Source organism: Tenrec ecaudatus, chromosome 1 (assembly GCF_050624435.1).
Source record: "Tenrec ecaudatus isolate mTenEca1 chromosome 1, mTenEca1.hap1, whole genome shotgun sequence".
Classification (NCBI taxonomy): domain Eukaryota; kingdom Metazoa; phylum Chordata; class Mammalia; order Afrosoricida; family Tenrecidae; genus Tenrec; species Tenrec ecaudatus.
This window is the reverse complement of record NC_134530.1, coordinates 157693535-157712467: the sequence shown is the minus strand read 5'-3', so window position 1 is coordinate 157712467 and position 18933 is coordinate 157693535. Positions and strand designations below refer to the sequence as shown.

Below are 18933 nucleotides of genomic sequence, written 5' to 3'. Positions count from 1 at the left end.
GCTTTTGATTTTTAGCAATTATTACAGAACTTTATGATAAAAAAACACTACTAAGCTCATTGCTGTCAAGACAGTTCTGACTTACAGAGACCCTCTGGGGTAGAGTAAATCTGCCCCTGTGGGTTTCTGAAGCTGTGTATCTTTACTGGAGCAGAAAGCCCCATCTTTCTTCTGAGTAGCAGCAAGTGATACCAAACTGCTGACCTTGTGGATAACAGCCCAACCTGTCATCCACTCTGCCACCAGGGCTCCTTTGAGCCTTATGAGACAGTAAAGAAACTATAGGTTTCTTTCCATTGTTTATCTAAGAGAGATGATTGAGAAGGTAAGAGAGGGCTGCTTGCAGTTTTGGATTACTTTCACTCTAGAACACTTTCCATACTAAAAACCGTTTATCTCTAACAGTCTTTTACTGGAGAGCAACAAGAAAAGAAAGAATCTGACTTTTTAAGCACAAGTGAAAAGGTGCCTCACGAGTAGTTAGTGCAAACTTATGTAGTGTGTGTGGTGCAGGAGCCCTGGTGGCACAGTGGGTTTACATGTTGAGCTGCCAACCGCAAGCTCAGTCGTTGGAAACCACTGGTCCATCCTGAGAGATGAACCTTTTATTCCCATAAAGAATGACAGTCTCAGAAACCCACAGGGACAGTTTGACTCCACCTTATAGGGTCGCTATGAGTCTACATCGACTCTGGCAGTGAGTTTGAGGTTTTTTTTATATAGTGCTGTGAATTACTTGATATGACTCTTCACTAGAAGAGTTAGTCTAACTCTCACCAAGTAACTGCTTGGGAACATGCAAATAAGGTGTATGGAACCCAAATGTGGACATTGGTCAGTTTTGCCATCCCTCTAGGTTTAAAGTGAGCCATCTCAGAAGCGCCCTATGGGCCCTGGGGCCCTTGCAGGCTGAATCTTCTCAATCTAGGAGGGAGAAAGCTGTGAACCAGAGGAGCAGAAGAGGAACGACAGCAGCAGAATTAGGAGCAGTCCACAAAGCTCCGGGCTTCCTGGCCCACGGGGCAAGTAAAGCTGAGTGGCTTCAGGCAGGATGCTTGCCTGCAAAATGGGTTGGCTTTAGGCACAACTCATCAAAGGAGTTAGGCTTCCTGGTCCTGGAGCTAGAGCTGAGTGCCTTCGAGCTGAGGCTTATGGTAGAGTGGAGCACCTACCTTGCGGACATTTCTTGGTTTTGTAAGGTTGAGAAGGGAACACAGGTCCAGAGAATGTGTTAAGGAAAGGATTCAGTCATAGGCTTGCTTGTAAAATATAAAGCATCCATGCTATGCTTCTGTATGAAAGAAATTTAAATTTCTCATGTAAAATTCCTTCCTGCTGTGCATGCATTTTTTAAAAAACATTTTATTAGGGGCTCATACAACTCCTATCACAATCCATACATACATCAATTGTGTAAAGCACATCTGAACATTCTTTGTCCTCATCATTTTCCAAGCATTTGCTCTCCACTTAAGCCCTTTGCACCAAGTCCTCTTTTTCCCCCTCCCTCCCGGCTTCCTCCTCCCTCATGAGCCCTTGATAATTTACAAATTATTATTTTGTCATATCTTGCCCTGTCCGGCGTCTCCCTTTACCCCCTTTTCTGTTGTCCGTCTTCCAGGGAGGAGGTCACATGTAGATCCTTGTAATCAGTTCCCTCTTTCCAGCTCACTCACCCTCTATCCTCCCAGTATCGTCCCTCACACCCCTGGTCCTGAAGGGATCATCCGCCCTCGATTCCCTGTGCCTCCAGCTCTTGTATGCACCAGTGTACATCCTCTGCCCTATCCAGTCCTGCAAGGTAGAATTCGGATCATGGTAGTTGGGGGGAGGAAGCATCCAGGATCTGGGGGAAAGCTGTGTCTTCATCGGTGCTACCTCGCACCCTGACTGACCCGTCTCCTCTCCTAAACCCCTCTGTGTGGATGCACTTTTAAAAACTTCTCTTTTCTTCTTTGTTCATGTGCGTGCGCATACACACACACACACGCACACACCTGCTGAATATTAAAGTGTTAATAGTTAATCCCGTCTCTCTGTTTCTTTCTTCCCCGCTCTGTTCTCTTTTTCCTAGTCTTGATACCAGTAATGAGGTTTGTTTCTCTTTCTTACTAGTTCTGGGACCATTTGGACCACACAATGTTTTTTCAAGATTTTAGACCATTTTTAAGTAGCAATCCACTGGGCCAAGATAATCGAGCCAATGAGAGGGGTCACCAAACTCACACCGACTTCTGGGGACCTAGTCGCCCGCCACGACTGCCAATGACTCGGAGATACAGATCCCGGGGAAGTACTCGGCCTGAAAGGTCCCCAGCGATTGAAGGGTAAGTGCAAAATTGTTGTTGTAATTTCTCTTTAAGGGTAGTTTTAATGAAGGACTGAAAACGTCTAATCTTTATAAGACCTTCATCCTTTGTGGATAAGGTACAGGTATGTAGATGAAGTGAAAATAAACGATACTGGGAGGGTGGAGGGAGAGTGGGGTGAAACGGGGAACCGATTACAAGGATCTACATATAACCTCCTCCCTGGGGGACAGACGACAGAAAAGTGGGTGAAGGGAGATGTCGGACTGTGTAAATCATGACAAAATAATAAATTATCAAGGGTTCATGAGGGAGGGGGGAGCGAGGAGGGAGGGGAAAATTGAGGACCTGATACCATGGGCTGAAGTAGAAAGCAAATGTTTTGAGAATGATGATGGCAACAAATGTACAAATGTGCTTGACACAATGGATGTATGTATGGATTGTGATGAGTTGTACGAGTCCTGAATAAAATGATTAAAAACAAACAACCTAAAAACAACCTTCTAATTTTAAAAATATCACTCATTTATACCAAGATATTTTTCATTGATGGTGATGAAAGGTAATTTTAAGAGAACATCCTTAAAAGACTTGGTCTGGAATCTCATGTAGTCAATTTCAAGCATAAAAATTAATGTAAAAATGTTCATGAAGAAAAAAAAAAGCTAAAGTGAAATTTCTTAACATCTAGTACCAATTAATAAATGATGTAAACTTAAGGGTGATAAAACTAATGATACAGGCCTATGGCCAACATTCTGACTAATGTTTCAGATGCACACACAGGTGATTTATTTGTTTATCAGAATTTCAGAAGGTTATGAAAGGGATAGCAAATATATTGTATGCCATTAGGATTCAGAACGGTCTCAACAGATAGGAATGGGCATTGAAATGTAGTAGGATAAATGTGAAACCATCTGACTACAAAAACATTCATCCAACAATGTGCATCTTGTCTTTTATGCGTGGGCATTGCCCAGGGCACTGAGGATGTAGGGATCAGCAAAACAGACGGTAGACCCTGATTTTGTGAATCCCAGTTAGTAGGAATAATAAACACTAAGTTTTAAAACTGTTTGCTGTGTGCGTCATGCTGCTTGAATCTGCGTACAGTAGCAAGTGTTACATGAAACTCTAAAGGATAACCTGAGACGCATCCATTACTGAAGTCTGGCCTTGACCCCAGTAGTATTTGAACCTAGAGCTGTGAGATGTCCAATTTGACAATCACTAATCACATGCAGCAGTATCAGTTCAAATGTCAAACTACTAAAATGAAACAAAGTTGTATTCTAATTAAGGGTCCTCATTAACACGAACCACATTTAACATGCTCAGAAGCCACCTGTAGTTAGTTGCTACTGTGTTTGCCAGCATGGAGTGTAACCTTCCTGTCATGTTAGAACTTGCGGTGGAGACTCCTCCTTTTGAGTTTGTACTTTTCTCCTCCCACCCCTGATTTAACCATTAACCTTTTCGTACCCTTGCTCTATTGTATATCTGTCTGCGTGTACATTGTTTGCCTTCAGTTTTGTGCTTTTTAAAGTAAACGCAGACAGTCCTTAAGACAAACTCAGGATACGGGAGACCCGATTCAGTGGGATTAGTCTGTATAACAAGTAACTGTTGCAGTGGTTTGATAGCCTCTGGTTGATGTAATAGTCTGTGTGCCAGTGTCACCGCATATAGGTTACCCTCGCTCTTTGCTTGATTTGAGCCACTGCTAAATCCTTACCCTCTGTGTACTGGTTCTCCCCTCCTGCCCTCCAAATGCCGATTGGGGTCCACTTTTCCTTGCTTCTTCCCTGCGTCAGAATTCCCTTCACCTTCTGTCTCCTGAGACTGGGTGTTTTCTGTTTTCTTAAAGGCCAGCCCCTGTACGCATGCTCCTGACCTTGTCCTACCTAATTATTGTGGGGTTTTCTTTCACCCGTTTTTCTCTGTACTTCTCTTTGCCCTAGTTTAATCTTTGCTGTGACCCTCTGGGAAACAAAACAGAAAGCCAAACCTAGTGCCTTAAAGGGCGTTTATAGAGGTCTAAATAAGGCATGTACATAGGTAAATATATATGAGGATGGGGAAATAGATCTTTGTGCGTATATGTATAGGTTTAGTATTAAGGTAGCAGATGGACATTGGGCCTCCACTCAAGTACTCCCTCAATGCAAGAACACTTTGTTCTATTAAACTGGCATTCCATGACACTCACTTTCCCGACAAGATTGCTGAAGACAAAGTGGGTGCATAAGCAAATGTGGTGAAGAAAGCTGATGGCTATCAAAAGATATAGCATCTGGGGTCTTAAAAGCTTGAAGGTAAACAAGCGGCCATCTAGCTCAGAAGCAACAGAGCCCACATGGAAGAAGCACACCAGCCTGTGTGAGCACGAGGTGCCGAAGGGATGAGGTATCAGGCATCAAAGACCAAAAATATCATTGTGAATGAGGGGGAGTGCAGAGTGGGAACCCAAAGCCCATCTGTAGGCAACTGGACATCCCTTTACAGAAGGGTCTCGGGGAGGAGACGAGCCAGTCAGAGTGCGATGTAACAACGATGAAACATTCAACTTTGCTCTAGTTCCTAAATGCTCCCCCCCTCCCCAATTATCATGATCCCAGTTCTATCTTACAAATCCGGCTAGACCAGAGGATGTACACTGGTACAGATAGGAACTGAAAACACAGGGAATCCAGGGTGGATGATCCCTTCAGGACCAGTGGTGTGAGTGGTGATACCGGAAGTTGGAGGGAGGGTGGGTTGGAGAGGGGGAACTGATTATAAGGATCTACATGTAACCTCCTTCCTGGGGGACGGACAACAGAAAAGTGGGTGAAAGGAGATGTCGGACAGGGCAAGGTATGACAAAATAATAATTTATAAATGATCAAGGGTTCATGAGGGAGGGGGTAACGAGGAGGGAGAGGGGAAAATGAGCGGATGCCAGGGGCGTATGTGGAGAGCAAATGTTTCGAGAAAGATGAGGGTAACGAGTGTACAAATGTGCTTTCCACAATTGATGTAAGTATGGATTGTGATAAGAGCTGTGTATGAGCCCCAATAAAATGAGTAAAGTTAAACAGACACGCCTAGTGCCTTAGAGTCGATTGTGACACAAGCGACACTGTAGAACTGCCTCCCAGGTTTCCAAGGTTGTGTGAGTCTTTCTGGCCGATGGGTTCAAACTGTCAACTTTTTTAGTAACAGTTGAGCACTGAAGCACTTCCCCACCTAACTTCAAGGAATGAGTCGTTCTTCAGCATTCTGATGTGTGAATTCCTTGATGTAGAAACTTCATGAGGGGCCTCATCTGACCTCCTTTGACTACAAAAGGGAGAAGGAGAATCCAGCTCGACTCAAGTCCAAGGCAGACATGCTTCTGTCCCCATCCTTCTTTTTCATAGTCTGACACCAACCTTGCCTTGGTCTCTGGCCTTCCCTCTGTCCCATGGTCCCCGTGCTGCCTCTGCTGTCAGCCTCTGTCCCCCAGACTGAGTTCGGAGACCTGCTTCCCTGGCGGCTCTTCTCCGGATGGTCCTGGGATTTCTCTGTGCCCCTGCTTCTCAGATGGCTCGTTCTTTCGTGGGGGCAGGGGGTGCTTTTTGTCTTCAGCAGACTGCACTCCCAAGGAAACAAAAGGTGTGACTTGAGTCACACTCTCCACTAAGGTGGAGAGGGGTGGGGTGGGGGGTGGACGGCACATCGCGCCTTAATCCTGGGACAGAGCACTCCCTCCGAAATGAGATTGCAGCCATAGAGGCTGGAACTTGTAATACATCATATGAGGAGGGCTTATGACTAGAAGGGGCTGTATTAACTAATTGACTACATCTCACTTGACTGGGACTGGGTCCTCCTGCCCGAAGTGATTCTCTGTGGTTCCTGTTTCCTCCCTGTGGATTCTTGGTTCCAAGTTATCCTTTGTCTTCCATGAAACGTTGCCCTATTGCATGGCTGCATAGTGTTCCCGGCCTCCTTTTTGCCAGTAGGATCTTGAGAACTCAAATGCCTCTGTTCATTTTGTGCTCTATGTCCCTTTCAGCATAAGCTGGCAGTTTCTTTTTAAAACCTTCCAGCCTTCAGTTAACCTCACGTTCATGCCATTAACCAAAAGCCAGGTTCACAACTTGCTTTGAAGTGAGCGTTTCTCTACCGTGGGCTTCTGTGGGGATTGCCACCGCGCTTCTCAGAGACGAATGCTTTAAAATGAATGGCTCTTTGCTGTGCCATCTTCGTGCTTTCTGAGAGTGTGACAAACAATTTCATGGACATTCTTGTGGCTTCATCTTTAACCATGTTCTTGCTCTGGATTTGATCTTGGCTCAAGTCAGTTCTCAATTTTAGTATCACTTACTATCTGAAGAGACTGGGAGTTTTCAAAGTTTATTTCAACTGGATTTCTTTTTATTTAATCCTGCCGTCTCTCATTTACAGATGCATTGAGAAGCAGGCGGAGGCACCGTCAGCGTTCTGACTGGCACTAGCAAAGCCCTGTCTCCTCTCCAGCTGTGGTAGACAGTGATGTTGCTGCTAAGCGCAGTGCCACTGTAGGTCTAAGGACCTTTCCTTCGCTTTCCAATAAGGCTTTTCCTTTTCCCCTTAGCACTCTCGTACTTTCCTAAAAAGTGTCTGCTCTCCTCATAGTTCTTCCAGCTTCTGCCCACGGCTAGGTTCTACATCCATGTTTTGTTGCTGTAGCACCCACTTCCAGGTATCAGAGTAGGAATTGTCCTCTACCACTTGATGATAGTGAGGGGGTGGGGCAGCCCCGTGGCTGCCCCTGGAGTCAGGCAGTCTCCCAGCAAGCTTGAAGGTGAAGGGACAGAGAGAGGGAGGATTGACAGGTTGCACTCCACCTCTGCACTGTTAAACTCAAGTTGACATGAAAAAAAAAGACACAATCATCCAGCTGCCGCACAGGGCGTGTCTCAACTCTGCCACCCCAACTCACTGCCATCAAGTCAATGCCTACTCTTAGCAGCCCTGTCGAACAGGGTAGACCTGCCCTCGTGGGTTTCTGCGACTGTAACTGTCGATGGGAGTAGAAGGCCTCATCTTTCTCCTGAGAGGCAGCTGGTGGTTTTGAACTACTGGATCTTGTGGGTAGCAGCCCATGGCATAGCCACGAGACCACCAGGGATCCTAGGGACTCTAATTGGCTAGTATTGGCTACTGCCAGGAGGTTAAAAGTATTTATCAGTCAGAGCAGGCGAGCTAAGGAGCAATAGCTACATGCATTTTCTTTTGCTAAGGCCTGTGTCCTTTGGGCAATAGAGATCAACTAATTAGGATCATGAACTGAACATTTAAAATGTGCAGAATGACAAATGCTAAGCATGTATGGGTGTTTGTGTCACAAGCTTGTGAAACACCTTTTGAGAGCTAATATTTCAAAACCCGCTGCTCTTGATTCAACGCCAGCCCATAGTGACACCACGTGACACAGTAAAACCGCCCCACAGGGTCCCAGGAGCAGACTGCTGCATCATTTCCCCATGGCACCTGGTAGGTTTGATCTGCCAACTTTGCAGTTTGCAACTGAGTGCTTAACCACTGTGTCACCAGGGCATGGTGCAATATGGCATACAATAAAATCACCCAACATCCTAAGAAGAGGAACGAACCTTTTAAATGATGTTTTATACAGAGCCAAGCCCATCCTATAAAACACACAGAAACATCACTTTTCTTGTTAAAGAGAAGTGGGCACAGGACCTTACTGCCCAGCGTGGCATCGTTTTCCGCCTCTCCTCAGCTTGGTGCCAGAGAGCCAGGAGCATAGCTGGGAACTGACCCCCCACAGAACGCGGCAGACCCGTTCCCCACCTGCTTTGCAGACAGCATTTCTTTCAAACGCTAGCCACGCTCGGGAAGACTAGCCACGCTCGGGAAGACTAGCCACAAGAGCAAAATAGCCTGCCACCAGGAGCGGTAGCTTCCGGTGCGAGCTCTTGTGTGATCATGAAAATCATTGTGGTTTGGGGAAAGTGCTGATGATTGGCCAGGCAGAGATTTCTGTAGAATGCTTTCATTTTTATCTTGTCATAGCTATTTTTCCCCTCCTCCTGCAGGATAATTCAGCAGCTCTTTGCAGGATTCTTTGCAAACTCTGCAATTCCAAGATCCCCCCACCCATTGTCCTGGTAAGTACCCGTCCATCTCAATCTGAAATAGTAGCATCTTGTTAGGTGCCGTAGTCCTTCGCTACCTGCTCAGGTAGGAAGATCGGCCGGGGGGAGTATGCAGCTGTGACTGGCAGGCGGTAGACTGAGTCTCTAGCTGCCGCAGCCTAAATGCATCGGGATTTAGACTTCATTGTTGTGGAGAGTCTGCATGGCCCCCTAGGATGTCCGAGTACTTGATATGTCTGGTTCTGTATATACTGAGGTGAGGAAGGAGATGGTCCCTGCCAGGCTGGGCACCATATTTGTGGGGTTTCCCTTCTACACGATATGGGAAGATTTTACTTCTTAAAATGTCTAAAGTGGAAAACAGATGACACCTTCTCACTCATCAACACAGTTACTCTCTGAAGGCCAGGTCACTACTTGAAAACCGGCTGTATGTGAAAGTGGAGGATGACCACATCCTCACCCCTCCCTATCCTGCCCTGTGACTGTCTCACTGGCCACTCTTGAGGTGGCTTTACACTGCTGCCTCCCCTTCTCTCACCTCACCTCAGGAGGACTTAGCGCGCGCCCACCGCCACCTGTAGGATAGGGCTGCCGAATCTCCAGAGCCAGGGGAGGGGGCAAAAGTGTGATGTGACCTCCCCAGCCCCTGGCTCCCCTCCCTCTCATACCCTCTCTGCATTTTCAGGATGGCCCCACCTCATGCACTCACGGCCACTGCCTTTTGTGGTTTTGGAGGGTATGGGGGTGGGGGGTCCCCTGTCTGTGAGTGGTATGGCAGGAGTGCTACAGGGGAGTACACGCTGCCTATTGGTTCACCCCACCAGCCCCTCGTCCTAGCTTCCCTAGTGCTCACTGGGCCTGCCCTTCCCCCCACCACCCTCATCTCCCGATGAGAATTGACTATCCTAGGCCGTGGTGGCCAGACCCAGCTTCTACCCGTGACCTTAAACTGCAGCTGCTAGTGACCCCATCCCTGCCTGGTTAGTGTCCACTAAGGAGAGGACACTGAGGAAGTGTTAGGGACTGCACAAATGTCAGTCCACTGACGAGTTCTGTGGGTTAGTTCCCTGTCCGAAGGCTCCTTCCCACTGTGGCCCTGCTTGTCCTGTGAGCTTCCTCTCTATGCGCACAGGGGGCCACCCAGCTGGGGCCCCATCAGGGACACCAGTCTCCATCATGTGTGTGGTTGGTGCTCTAAAGAGTTGAAGTGTGGCTTTTTTGTGATGTGGTAAATGCGAGATGTCAGTTAGTGAGATTGTCCATAAGGTCATCTGCTTGGTTGGTTAGAAGAAACAAAAGGCTGGGACTCAGTAGCTAACCCAGTATGACAGGGGCCACAGTGGCATTTGCTCTCCTTGGGACCATTACTCCGCACAGCTGACTCTGCTCAGCAGGCCCTCAGCCTTCACATAGTTACTACTTTGTTTCCATTCTCTAGTTACAGGGCGGCTATGAGTCAGAACTGACTTGATGGCTGTGAGGTTTTTTGGTTTTTTTTGTTTGGTTTGTTTTTTTTGAGTTTCTGAAAACATGTTCCAGCCAAAGACTAGGGTACCAGCAACCCCGCAGAGTCGTGCTGCTCTGCCCCTTTTGTACTTGCTCTCAGTTGTGACGCCGAGAACTTGCCAAGACTGTTCTCTACCTGCAAGAACAAGGAGTTCTCTCTAGAAAATAAATCCACGTGAGTGTGTAAATCTCAAGAAATCTTTTGCCCTTGGTTCCGGAGGATGAACGAATTCACAGCCGTGAAGGAAACGAGCTCCCTCGGCCAGGTTTGTCTGGTCTGCAGCAGCGTCACTGCCGGCTGCTGACTGCCTCACCTCTCCTGTGTAGGTATGGGATGCTGCACTCCAACCCTGAGGACTACGCCTGGGGTCAGACAGAGCTCGATGCCATCGTGACCCAGGTGAGAGCTGCCCGTGAGGGGCGGGCGGGGGGGGGTGTCTGCTCGGTGGGCTCAGAGCGCCCAGGCCTCCCATTTCCTTCTGCTCGTTTATGAAATACCACGTACTCAGCTTTCCCTGGTACTCTGAACTCGTGTGTTTCCATTTTCCTAAAGGGATAAATGACAGAGTCTATCAGCTCAGTAGCCATGTGCCTCCTAGGCGCTGAGGTCTTTAGAGCAGAAAGAAGACGTCTCTTGAGAAACTGTTTAGTGTAATTTTGGCCTCTTGTTCAAGCCTGTTTAAAAACATATACTTCCTTTGAAAAGGAGAGTGAGTCTTCATGCAAGGCAGCAGGTTCTCTGCCAGATAGAGCCGGGTCGGGGAGGAAACAGAGGGAAAGAAAGGGGCAGAGAAGCTTCTCCATGTCAAGGAGAATTGCTTCCATTTGCTGTGTTTATTTTCATTTGATTGGTGTTTCATTTCCCTGTGGGTTGCTGAGAACAGCAGCATGCTGTTGTTACCAGTAACTCCCTTATTGTATTGGCTTACCTTAGACGGTGCGCCTGAGTCATGGTCTTTTCAGCTGCCTCATATACACACAAAGCTGGGCGGTGACCCAGGAAGACTGGAGAATTAATGCCTTTGCATTGTGTTGGTCAAGAATGTTGGCTATGTAGCAGACTGCCAGAAGAGTGAGGAGCCCAGTGGTGCTGCGGCTTAAGCAGTGGTCAGCGAAGTCATCACGTCCACGGCAACTCTATGGGAGCAAGAGGAGGCTGCCTGCTCCGGCCAAGATTGGTGGTCTTGTAACCCCAAGGAGCAGCTCCCATTCATCCTGTGGGGTCGCTACGAGTCAAGCGTGGTCAGAGAGCGTCAGTGAGAAAGAGGAAGACCCTCAGCAAAGTGGATTGGCCCAGTGATTGCAGTCACGGTCTCGAGCGTGACAACACTGGTGCGATGGTGTGCTCCTGGGTGGCTGCTCCTGTTCTGACCGAGTCATGCCTGACAACCACATGCTGCGTTACATACTCCCATCCTTATCTAACTTCCAGCAGACAGGAATTTTTTGGGCCCGTTAAACGTTCTTTTTATTAAGCTGTAGTTTTATTCATGACATTGCCAAATTGCTGCTGAAGTTGCTTATATCTTTGGGTGTGTCCCTGGGTCAGTCTGTCGGCTTATACCACTGTCAATATGAGTGTTCTAGCAGCATGACTCATGCTTACAGCAGTATCTAGGACAGACTAGAACTGCCCCTTTGGGTTTTTGAGACCATTATTTTTTACAGGAGCAGAAAAGCTCATTTTCCTCCCAAGGAACAGCGGGTGGTTTTGAACTGTTGGCCTTTTGGTTAGCAGCCCAGTGTTTAATCCATTACACCACCAGGGCTCCTTCAGACTTGACTCAATGGCAGTGGGTTTGCTTTTGGCTTTAGTGGCAGGAAAGGGGAAACCTATTCCTCTCGGAACCTTGTGTACCCTTTCCATGAGCTCCACTGTTTCTCAACTGGAGCATCTCCCTCCCCAGGGATATTGCAGCAATCTGCTATTTGTCGGCTTCTGTGTCAGTCTGGGTAAACTAGGGAAGCAAATCCACAGAAACGCATATATATATATATATATATATATATGAGTTTTATATGAAGTTAAGTGTAAGAAAGCATCCCAACCCAGTGCTATCCAAGCCCACAAGTCCAACATTAGTCCATATGTCCACCACGGATCTACAAAGTCCTCCTCAATCTCACAAAACACATGCAACGACGCCGACTGCAGGAGGGAAGCCAAATCAGTGAGCATGTAAGCATCTCAGTGCTGGCAGGGCTCTCCACGCAGCTGCTCCAGCACCCAGGCCTGCATCGGGTAGGTCCATGCAGCTTCTCCTCAGAGCTGTCTCGCAGGAAGTGAGCCTTGCCAACTGATGCAGAGAACTGACTAAGGCAGCTGCACCCTGGTCCGACCATCAGAAAACAAGAGACCTGAGAACTAGCAAGGCGAGCCTCTCGGAGCCATTTATCCCTCGGCCTTTCCATTAACCCACGTGTTTTTAGGCCAGGTCGGCACACTAACCCTAACTATCTCAGCTTCTTCAGCTGCTGCTTTTTATTTCTTTGGTAGCTTTTAGGACAACTGGAAAACACAGGGCCTCCCCCTGCTGATAAGGAAAAGATCTCGTCTCTTCCAACAGTGGCAGTGACTCAGGAGCAAGTTGGTAGGTTCATTTTCATACTTACTCTTTCATCTTCTGTCACCTTCTGACCTCCATTCAGAGCCACAGCACCGCCTCTCCTAAGGACCCTGAGGTGAAGCCATGCCATCCATGGATTGCTGAAGTCCCCCTTGTTTAAAAGGAACTACGTACAGGAAGCAAAACTTGTCAAACAGATCACAGTGTGAGAGATGGTGTAGAACAGCTGATACAGACCTGAGAAGAAAGAAGAGGGGAAGGTCGGGAAGTTGTCAACTTTGCCCCTCTGCCGTTGGTCAGGGACTGGTGGGTGCATCAGACATAGATGGCCTCTTGATTCACGTGTAAGCATTGATATATTTAGTGATGGGGGACATTATTTTGATCTGGAGGTCTTTCAACCCCTCCCCCACCCCAACACACACACACATATATATATATGTTTAAAACCAGAGAGGATTCTAAAGACAAGATGGGCAGGTCCTTCTGTTTAAGGAAGTGTGAATCCCCGCCCCATGGGCATGATGTCTGCATTCGGTATAGGGAGACCTCGGTTGGAGACTTTGTTGGAATGGCATCTGATTTGGGGAGGAGTGGGAGGTGTGACAGAGGAGCCTTGGTGGTTGTGTTGTTGAAGCACTTGGCCAGCAGCTGCTGGGAAGGACAGCGCTGTGGGAGTCTGCTCTCATGAAGCTCACAGCCTTGGAAACTGCAGTGTGCAGTGCTCGGCAGGGTTGCTGTGAGTGGAAGCAACTTGACAGCAGGGGGTTTTGTTTGGGGGCAGGGCCTGGGGGAGGGCTACCTAGGAAGGGTCTCAAAAGCAGGTAATACGGAATGTTTTAGGTAGTCAGGGAATCTGGTAGGTCCTCAAATAGAGGAGTGAGGAAAATGTACCTGGTCTTCAGGAATGGGTAACCTGGAGGCAGCTTGTGAATAAGATTGACTGGGGGAGGGGCAGTGCTAGGGACTTAGCAGGCTCTTGATTTACAGCCTCCGAACACCCCCTTCTCCCCCCCCCCCCCCCCGGCAGTGTTCGTCTGTCCTGTGGGGTCTCTGTGAGTCAGACAAGTGGTGGTTTGTTGTGTGCAGTCGTCCAGATGGAGGCCTTGCTGGCAGAGAGCACAGGGTATCCTGTTGAACAAAGGCTTTCCTCCTCTGTGGTTGTCTGATGGATTGTGTGAAGAAAGGGAGAGGGTCCAAGACCGCTGTCAGAGTTCACAACACAGTAGCAGCCCAGGTGGCGCTCCCACCAACAGATCCTGCTCCATGGACAGGTTGGGAGGAGGTCCTGGTTTGGGTAGGGAAGTGGCATAATATCATAGGTGGGAAAGGGGGGATCGTCTACAAACGGATGGACACAATGGCTGCTCAAACAGACGGGCTCACAACTGCAACCGCTGTGCGTGTGGCACAGGACTGGGCGGCGTGTGATCTGTTGTACATGGGGTCAGTGTGAGTTGGCACCTCACAACCACAGCAAAGCGTAGTGTCTATTTGGAGGGCTTCAGGCCTGGAGACAGGGAGACTAGCTGGGAGGCTGTTTGCAGAAGACTAGGCCTGCGAAGGCAAGCTTGCAGGAGACAGAGGTAAGTGGGACTAGAGGAAGGAGTGAGTCAAGTGAAGCCACGGTGCTCATTCTCCAAATGCTGTGAGCTCTGTGGAGTGTGGAGCTACTGCAGTCAGTGGGACAACAGGCTAGCAGATGGTACTAGCCAAACTCGAGAAACTCAGAACTTGTTGCTTGACTCCCAGTGTGGTATGAGGCCATTTCCTCTTGGAGGAGGCGGCTTCCTGTTAGCAGACCTGGAACCTGGGCTTTGCAGTTCTGCAGCACCACCTCCTGGTACAGCTTTGATGAACAACTTGTACAGAAGGGAAGGGCAGCCATTCTGAAAGAGGAGGAGTCGTTTGGAAAAGAGGAGGGTAAAAGTGGTTTGAGACTCTGAAATGAGTCCCTTGGTGTGATTGACCAGCTGCCACTGTTTTCCAAATGGAAACTGGCTGTCAGAGGCTAGAACAACATTTAAGAAAACATCTTTCTTGGTTTACTTAAACGGTAAGGTAAGTTCCAATTTATTCCTTCCCCTTTTTAAAATGGGAACGTAGGCCTTAGATCATTCCTGTGGAGGCCTCAGTCATCATTCCTCCTTTTCAGACTCCGGCTGCCACTTCCCCACCTCCATTTTGGACTAAAACTCATGCATTTCATTTAGTGGTCTTGGCCACCCCACCCCACACACTTGGGTACAGATTTGTTTTTACCTTCTGTCTTTATACGGTTGTTGGGCTGTTAGACCCTGTGTGTGTGTGTTTCTTTGTTTATTCCAAAAGGCATTTTGTCTTCCAACAGCTATGGGTCTGGAGTGTCCAGTGTGCAAAGAAGATTACACAGTAGACGAGGAAGTCCGGCAGTTACCCTGCAACCACTTCTTCCATAGCAGCTGTATCGTGCCGTGGTTAGAACTGGTGAGTGGCCAGCTTCCTTTTGTGAGGGCTCGTTGCTCTCAGTCACGCCGTCTGAGGGTGCAACCAGCAGGTCACGGAGAGCCAGGCACCTCGGGTTTCAGCTCTTGTGAACTCCTGGCTAGCTCTGGCCTAATTTGCACTGCATTGGCATGACTGCGGTAGGAACACAGATGCCGGCAAAATGGAAACGATTTACTCCCTGCCTGTCCCTTTTCAGAAACGGCTTGCTGCCCCAGCTCTAGCCCGTAAGGCAGCTGGTACCACCGTTTATTATTATTATTGTTGTTGTTGTTGGACGAGTAGCTGCCCGTCTCCTCTGTGTCTAGACCAGGGGGTGGCAAAATGCAGCCACCGCCGAAGCCCATCACCTTACTTTGTTTTGCTGAAAGCCTGCTAGACCAGACTTGTCGTCGAACAGCTTCAGCCCAGGGCAGCCCCCGGGCTCAGGGCAGACCCAGCTGCACTGAGTTTTCTTGGCTCTCAGCTTTGTGGAAGCAGATCTCCAAGCGTCAGCTCCAACCAGGGCCATTCATACCACCAACCTTCTTGTCTAGAGGCGAGCATGATCCATTTGTGCCTCCAGAGGCCCCTTATTTCTTCACAGATTGTTTATGGCTCTTTCTGTGTTACATCAGGTTGACTGCCAAGTGTCACTGTTGCCCACGAAGCATAAGACACTCTCCGTCCCTTTACAGAGAACGTTTGTTGACCTCAGCTGGCTCTAGACCGTATGGCAGGTGGTGGCAGTTATGTTAGCTGTAATTAGGTTGCTGACCCAGAACCTCCACATTCTAGCTCAGAGATGCCCTGATCTGCCCCACCCTGGAAGTCCGTGTGCACTGTGTCAGGATACATGCCCTCTTCCCTTTCCTCGTTGCTCAGTCATCGGTTTTGATGTGCCCTCTGAGGACGCGGGAGGCGCTAAGGACCCTCAGTTTCAGGCCAGGCTGCTGACAGGACTGGTGTCTGTGTGTTTCAGCATGACACATGCCCTGTGTGTAGGAAGAGCTTAAGCGGCGAGGACTCTACTCGGCAAACCCAGAGCTCGGAGGCCTCTGCAAGCAACAGATTTAGCAGTGACAGCCAGCTACACGACCGATGGACTTTCTGAAGCTCGAAGCCATGCCTGAGCCAGGGCTGTGGCCGTCCTATGCCTCGCTGTACATTGCATTCAAACTAAACATAATAGGCGGTTTAGGAATCTCATAAGAAACTCTTAACTCATAATATTAACAGAATGAGTGTTTTTCCTCTCCGAATTCAAATCTGCAGATGGACTTGTATGTATATACAACCAAATGCCTCTTATTCCTGAGTTCAGAGTGATACTTCTGTAAATGTGACACTTGCTTATGGGGGCCTGCCCAGGCCCTGAAGAACAGCCTCAGTTCTTACGAGTCTAGTTAGGGCCCTGCCTTCTGCCAGGCTGCCTTGTTAGGGAGGCGGCAGCCTCCTCCAGTCTGTCCAGCCTACCATTAGAGACGTGCAGAAAGTACAGTGGAAACAGAGCCCAGAGCTCTGCTTTTGTCTTAATTGTATCAAAGCAGCACTTCTTGGCAACATTGGGAATGAGATGAAGTCAAATTAATTCAGGAATCTGAGACTTACGATTTTGTTTCATCCTGGTTTCACAGAGCAAATAAAAAAAAACTTAAAATGGGAAGGAGAAAGTGATTTATCATTGTACTCTGGTTTGCACATTTTCATTTTTTAAAGGGTATTTCAGGAGATAAAGTTTCTCCAAAGACCAATGTAACATGTCTTAAAAGCCTTAGGTAGTGGAACCTGATTTTGTTTCCTTGTTTTGGAAGGAGTTGGGCAAGATGCAGGCACAGTGGGACAGGTGTTTGAAATATTCTGAAAGTTTTTTTTTAATGACCCCATACGTTTGTCTGTCCTATGGACCTTAAAATAATTTCCCTCACAGAAATAGGATTATTTCCTTACCACTTTCACAGGTAATTTACGGCTTTTGATAATTTATTGGTCTTCAGGAATCAGAGAATTTATTATGTCGCCGCATCTTGACTTTTTAAGTTCATTTTGTATCTCTGTGATGTGGCTTCTCAGGTAGTTGCAGCTGGGCCGGTCTAGCCCTTTTTAATGAGGGTCAGTTCTGCCTGGACAGGGTTGGGAGTGGGGAGTGGGGGGAAGATCAGAATGGGGAACATTTGGCTGAGATCGCCAACATTTTTAAAATTTCTGAACTATTAAATTTACAGGCCGAGGAAATAATCCTGACAGTATATAGAAAGTTTCCCTCCAAGTTTCCAATTCTCTGGAAAATCTAGAGCATCCAGAATGCAATTTGTTCCTATTGCTATATAGCTCCTTGATACTTTTCCTCACATTTTTATTTGATTTTATAAAAAGGAAAACTAATTCACGGATGGCTGTGAATTAAGTGGCTTTCTTCTCCCCACCATCGAGTTGTCCCGACTCACCTGTGCTCTAAGACCCTGAAGTAAAACTGCCCCTGTGGGCTTCTGAGACTACGGCTTTACGGGAATAGAAAGTCTCTTCTTTCTCCCAACAGCTTGCTTACCTTTTCACATTTTAATTGTCAGTATTTCTTGTCTAAGAATTGGGCAGTGCTTTTTTAGTTTTTTGTTAACATAATTGGTTCTTGAAGTTTTAGAAGGGAGTTTTTTTTTAAGACCTTGTTTTTGTCCTAAACAAATATCTTTTAATGGGGGGAAAGTTCATATCTTTCTCTGTATTAGACACACACGCACACACATACATTTTATTTATATACACGAGGGAGCTTCAAAAAGTCCATAGAAAATGTTCATTATCTTTTCATTCAATTATTCAATGAACTTTTTGAAGCCTTTCGTATTACAGACACACAGCAGATCGGAAGAAGCAGAGCTGGGGGGTGGCACTGAGGCAGACTCATGAGCAGAAGGACAGCAGAGGCCTGGAGCTGCACAGTCTGACGCTGCCACTGGACTTGCCTGCAGATCCTGAGGCTTCTGTTCCGTTGGCGGGGCAGGCGCCCTGGTGGTGGTCTGAGACCAAGGAATTCACAGGAGGTAAAAGTCCAGCTAGCCACTTCCAGGCATCCAGAACCAAGGGCTCTAAGGAAAGGGTGTTCCTCTGTGTTATAAATAGTTGGACTCAAATACAAGCTTTTAAGATGTTCTTGATACCTAATGGCATAAGGTGTACCTCTCATGATCTTATTGTGCATGCTTCACTTGCTCATTCCCTGAAACCCAGAGGAAAATGGATCAGGAGGGCAGCACTGGGAGGGAAGTCGGTTGCTAGATCTGACCTAGGCAGGCCTCTGCCACCTGGGAAGGGAGACAGGTTTTAAGAGGAGGAGGAGGAGGAGCGGTCTGGTGGTGAGCTGGGGGAAAGCTTCTTTGTAGAGAAATGAGTCTTGCTTACAAGAGCCAACCAGCAGAGTGGGCTTTGCGGGTCTGGGAAACCCAGACCCAAACTAGGCCCACTGCCGTGGGGCCACTTCAACTCACTGGAATGTCCCCGTGGGGTTCCAAGACTGCACTTCCTTTGGTGGGGCGACCTCAGAGCATCTGGTGGATTTGGACCTTTCGGTTAACAGCCCAGCACTTAAATTACCATGCCAGCACCACAACGCTTGGAGTGGGAGTGCGGGAGGCCAGGAGGAGGATGTGCTTCCTGAGAGTTTTTAAATGAGGCCCGTTATCCCCTGTGATGCCGGGAGGTCTGGGTAAGCTTTGGTGATGTAACATAAGCCTATCACACATGCCTATTTTGTTGGGAGAATTGTAGCTTGAGGTCATGCCGCCATTCCACAGACTGGCACGAATGAACAGTGTACAGTTGGAGATGGTTTCCGGGCTCCGCACAGAGCCCTGGTCTGATGCAAAGGGCGTTGTGAAGCTCTGATCTGCGGGAGACCAGAGGAATCCAGGCTGTCTGCGCTGAGCCCTCCCACAGGAGTCTGCTGTTTTGTTA

General features: G+C 47.9%; 1 protein-coding gene across 3 annotated transcripts in view; it reads left to right on the top strand.

The window, feature by feature from the left end:
- Nucleotides 1-16642, top strand: part of RNF115 (ring finger protein 115) — a 64877-nt gene extending 48235 nt beyond the window's left edge. For all 3 annotated transcript variants that reach the window (XM_075560551.1, XM_075560569.1, XM_075560559.1), the window contains exons 4-9: nucleotides 2116-2327; nucleotides 8384-8455; nucleotides 10280-10352; nucleotides 12450-12543; nucleotides 14870-14985; nucleotides 15965-16642. In XM_075560551.1, the coding sequence (XP_075416666.1) occupies nucleotides 2116-2327; nucleotides 8384-8455; nucleotides 10280-10352; nucleotides 12450-12543; nucleotides 14870-14985; nucleotides 15965-16096 (699 nt within the window). In that variant the 3' untranslated portion in view covers nucleotides 16097-16642. The remainder of the gene's footprint in view (nucleotides 1-2115; nucleotides 2328-8383; nucleotides 8456-10279; nucleotides 10353-12449; nucleotides 12544-14869; nucleotides 14986-15964) is intronic.
- The last annotated feature ends 2291 nt before the right edge of the window (nucleotides 16643-18933 follow it).